This window comes from Pteropus alecto, unplaced genomic scaffold (assembly GCF_000325575.1).
Source record: "Pteropus alecto unplaced genomic scaffold, ASM32557v1 scaffold125, whole genome shotgun sequence".
NCBI classification, from domain to species: Eukaryota; Metazoa; Chordata; class Mammalia; order Chiroptera; family Pteropodidae; genus Pteropus; species Pteropus alecto.
The window spans coordinates 10,324,066-10,328,260 of NW_006436888.1; the positions used below are offsets into that span (position 1 = coordinate 10,324,066).

At 65.7% G+C, this 4,195-nt stretch overlaps 1 protein-coding gene across 1 annotated transcript in view; it reads left to right on the forward strand.

The window, feature by feature from the left end:
- The first annotated feature begins 1,615 nt into the window (after positions 1–1,615).
- Positions 1,616–4,195, forward strand: part of MEGF6 (multiple EGF like domains 6) — a 37,058-nt gene continuing 34,478 nt past the window's right edge. Inside the window, exon 1 of the mRNA XM_025048540.1 lies at positions 1,616–1,820. Within this exon, the coding sequence (XP_024904308.1) occupies positions 1,616–1,820 (205 nt within the window). The remainder of the gene's footprint in view (positions 1,821–4,195) is intronic.

Consider the following 4,195-nt stretch of genomic DNA (forward strand, 5'->3'; position numbering starts at 1 on the left):
GCTCTCGGAAACAACCGCGGCTTTAATTTCCTTTCCTTGGCTCGCGTGAGGAGCCGAGGTGCGTAATGGGTTTACCATGAGGCGGACGCGAGTGGCTAGGAGGCCGGGCCAGGCCTGGCGCCTCTGCTTCTGAGATGAACTCGGAGGCGGCCCTGGGGGCTGGGGATGTTCTAGAAACCGGTCTGCGTGGTCTCCGTGGAGGCAAGGTGGACTGAGTGTGACCCCAGACTGCAGACTCACCTCCTGCTCCGGGCTGGGCTCTGGGCACCCATGGTGGAAATAGCCAGCTGGGGTGTTTGTCACCTGGGGAGGGCTTTGGGCTGAGAGGCCTTGGGCCACCCCAGAGCAGGTGGAAGAGGGTCCTGGGAGAGAGGCCTCCTTCCAGCACCTTCCTGGCCCGCTTCATGCAGCTGGGTGGCCCATCAGCGGCCGTCTGGTCACTGGCCTACACAGGGTTTAGTTCTTCCTGAGGGGTTGGGACCTAGGAATGCCCTGTCCCCCAGAGAGACGAGAAGGGCCGGTGTCCAGATCCCTGGGTTCCCCCTCAAGGACCAGATAGGGGGCTTGGTCCCGCTGAAGGGCCTCCCCACCCTGTGCCTTGACCCCAAGGGACCTGGGGGAGCCATGAGGCAGTCCCAAACTCCAGCCAGTGCCTGCTCTGCATCAAGGGGCTAAGGCGGACACCACCTCTTATTCAGCAAGTCAGCAGCCTGGGCTCAGGGTCCCCAAACCTCGAGGCAGAGTGAGGCAGGGACCTTGAGAGGTCTCAGGGAGGGCTTCATGGAGGAGGTGTCTGTGAGCACCGAGAGACAGATGCCACATGTAGGAGGGGGAGCTCGGCCAAGCTCCGATTCCTGCCTGAGCCGGCCTCAGGGATATGGCAGTTCTGCCCCCAAGCCCCTGTGCCAGGGGCCTGTGGTGGGGTAGGCCAGCACTAAGGGGGAGCTGTGGCATTTGGGGGGTGGCATTGGGTCCCAACCCCAGCCTGGGTCCTGGCGAAGGCACCTGGTGTCCACCTAGCTTGGAGAGGGAAGCTGGAGGTAGCCTGGCGGGTGGGGGACGGCTCCTGCTGACACACAGACGTTCTGCTGTGTTCCCACATCAGGAGAGCGTCTCCCAGAAGCTTCCTGACCCCACAACCGTGGGCCTGGATGTGCTCAGCGGCACCGAGGGGCCAGGGGGCGGCTGTGGGCACCTTCTGGGCTGCTGGTGGCATTCTGCACTTGGTGGGCTGCTGACCCCCATGGCCATGCCCGAGTCCTCACGCCCCACCTGCTGGGGATGGGGACTCGGAGCTGTCACATCCCCAATCTTGGATGTAATCCTCAGTTGGGTGGGGAGACATCGCTGTATCCTGGAACCGTGCCCAGCCCAGAGTGGGCACACAGGTCAGTGCTGAATGAGAGGAATGTACACGTGAGTGGGTGAGCATAGAGCCAGGCCAGGTGCGGGGCAGTGCAGAGGCGGCAGCGCCCGCCGGCTCGAGAGGTTTGCGCAGGTGACCTCTGTGCTGGCACTCAGTGCGTAAGCGCTCACTGTCCATCGGCAGTGGGCAGAAAGGGCCTCGGCTGCAGTGGCCTCTGGGGCTCCACGGGGCCAGGCCACCCGGAGAAGGATGGAGGGCCTGGGTCTGAAGCCAGAGCTCCTGGAGATGCTTTGCCCAGGGTCTGGCTTGGACGCTGAGGGCCCGTTGGTGGCCCGGCCTGGCGGAGCCCCAGCACTGGGCTCTGGCAGACAGTCTAGGGAGACGGACGAGCAGAAGCCCTTGTTGGCCCTGCCCAGGCACACGTCCCGCTGGATCTCTGCCCCCACCCACTCAGGTACCCACCAGGGTCCCCGTCTCAGGGAGCCTGGGGAGGTGGCCGATGAAGAAGGATTTGGGTTGGAGTCAGACCTGGCCCCCTTAGCTGCCCCCGCCGTCCTGCGTGACCTGGGGCCAGTCATGTTTCCTCTGGAAAAAGCCTGTCTGAGGGCGTGCTGGTGTGTGCGGCGTGGGCCTTGGGCTGCCGCGGGAGCATCTTCGCCTCTAGGGTCCCTTTGGGGGAGAATGAGGGTTACTTACTGCCTGTCTGTGAGGGGCAGAGAGGAGAGGTGGGCGTGGTCGGGGGCTGGGCCAGCGGCGGTGGGCGGTGCCCCCGCTGGCCTGTCCCTGTGTGAAGGAGACACTGAGAGTGGCATGGGGAGGGACATCGCGAGGCCTCTCTTCCAGGGTGAAGCGAGGCGTTCCCTCGCCCAGACGCGTCGGAAGCCCTGGGAACGCCTCTCTCTGCGTCAGCCGGCCCCTGGAAACTCAGTCACTTTTTTTGTTAGCCAATTTCCCGCGACCTGGACCCTGTGCGCACGGTGTCGGGGACACAGCTGGCTGCGTTTCTCCTCCCCAAGTAATGTGTTTTCCATGGCTTCAGGTCCACGGCTCCCAAGCTGCTCTCATCCGGCCCCCTGCCCACTGTACGGACGGGGAAACTGAGGCCCAGTGGGGTCCTGGGACTTCCTGCGGCATTTAGCATTTCGGTGGGTCAGGAACCACGTCTGCTGCGCCCAGACTGTGACTTGCTCTTCCCCGGCCTCACCTGTGCAGGGTGCTGGGGGCGGAAGGCCGTGCAGGATGCTGGGGGCGGGAAGGCCGTGCAGGGTGCTGGGGGCGGAAGGCCGTGCAGGGTGCTGGGGACGGGAAGGCCGTGGGAGTGAATGAGCCCTGCTCAGGCAGGGGCGTGAGTTGCAGGGCGATTCACGGGGTGGTGGCAGCCCCCAGGTGGACGAGAGGGCCAGAGCGGTGGTCCCCAGTCAGCTTGTGGGTGGGAGGCTCAGGGGGGTTGGGGAGGAAATGGTGGCAGTACTGGGGTGACGGCCATCCCAGGGTAGGGACAAATCTCCAATCCCTTGACTTGCCTCAGGCCTGCCTGGCTGGCTTCCAGGATACCTATGGGACCAGGGCTGCCTCCACCGCAGAGCGGGGGGTGGCCGGGTCCCAGGGCGCCGCCCTGGCGGCTGCAGAGGGTGGGCCCCTCCAGTCTCTGTGAGCACGTGTTGGTGGGATGCACATGGCAGGGGGAAACCGTGCCGGCCCGCATGGAAAACACCTTCAGCCACCCAACTGGGGAGATGTCGGAGGTGCCCCAGTGTGACAGCCTGGAATCCTCGGGCCGGGTTGGGCGGGAGAGAGGCCCCCCTGGGGGGCCTCACAGGTGGGCAGGCAGGCGGGGTGGGGGCGCCCAGGCAGGCCCATTTCTGCACTGCCAGGAGCCCGGCGGGCAGGGCCACCAGGATGGGCTGGTCTCTGGACCACGGGCAGGACTGGGCAAGATAAGGTGGTGCCTCTGCCAAGACTGGAGGTTGCCCCCTTAGACCCCGCCCGTAGGTGGGCTGGGCAGAGTGATGGCCTCCTTCCCAGCAGTTCCTGGGGAGGTGGGGGACTGGGCCAGACCAGGGCTGGCTGAGGCGGGGTGTGGGGTGAGGCACCAGGCACCAGCCCGGCCTGCATGAGATGCGGGGCTGCAGGCCAGGTGCTTGTCAGGGCCTGAATGCATAAGGCCCTGGGTGCACAGCTGCTGTGGCCCCGCTGGCCCCGGGGAGGGCTCCTGCACATGTAGCTGGAGCTTCAGGCTGCGCCCTCGGGAAAGGTGGGGGTCCAGAGGTCTGGGGCTGGAGGCACGCCCACGGCTTTTGCAGCTGGGCACCTGGGCCTCGCCATCCCTGCTAGCCAGTTCCCGCTTGGCGCCGTTCCTCTCCCGCCCTCTATAGGGGTGCAGCGATGCGCTGCCCATGGTCTCCCCAGGCCCGGCCCTGGTCCAGTGGAGAACATGACAGCGCTGGGTGCACGACACAGGGCTCGGGGACTGCAGGCATCGTCAACCCAGCGTCTCCACTTTGGTGCGCTGGCCTCAGAGGACCTGCTGCTCCCCATCCTCCCCAGACTGGCAGAACTAAACCCCATCGAGCCTCCTTTTCTGCTTGGGTTTCTTTTCCTTGTCGGTGCGGGCATGCATGTTTGTGCACGTGCATCTGTCCGCGCCTGTCCGCGCAGGGTTCTGTGTGTGTCTCCTGTGCCCGTTCGCACACATAGGGCTGTGTTTGTACGCGCGTGTCTGTGCGTCTGCGTGGGGCTGCCCGCGTTTGTGCGCGGGTCTGTGTCTGGGGCGGGAGCGCGCGCGGAGGAATGCGCGGGGCGGGTGGGCTGCGCGCATGGGGGTGGAAA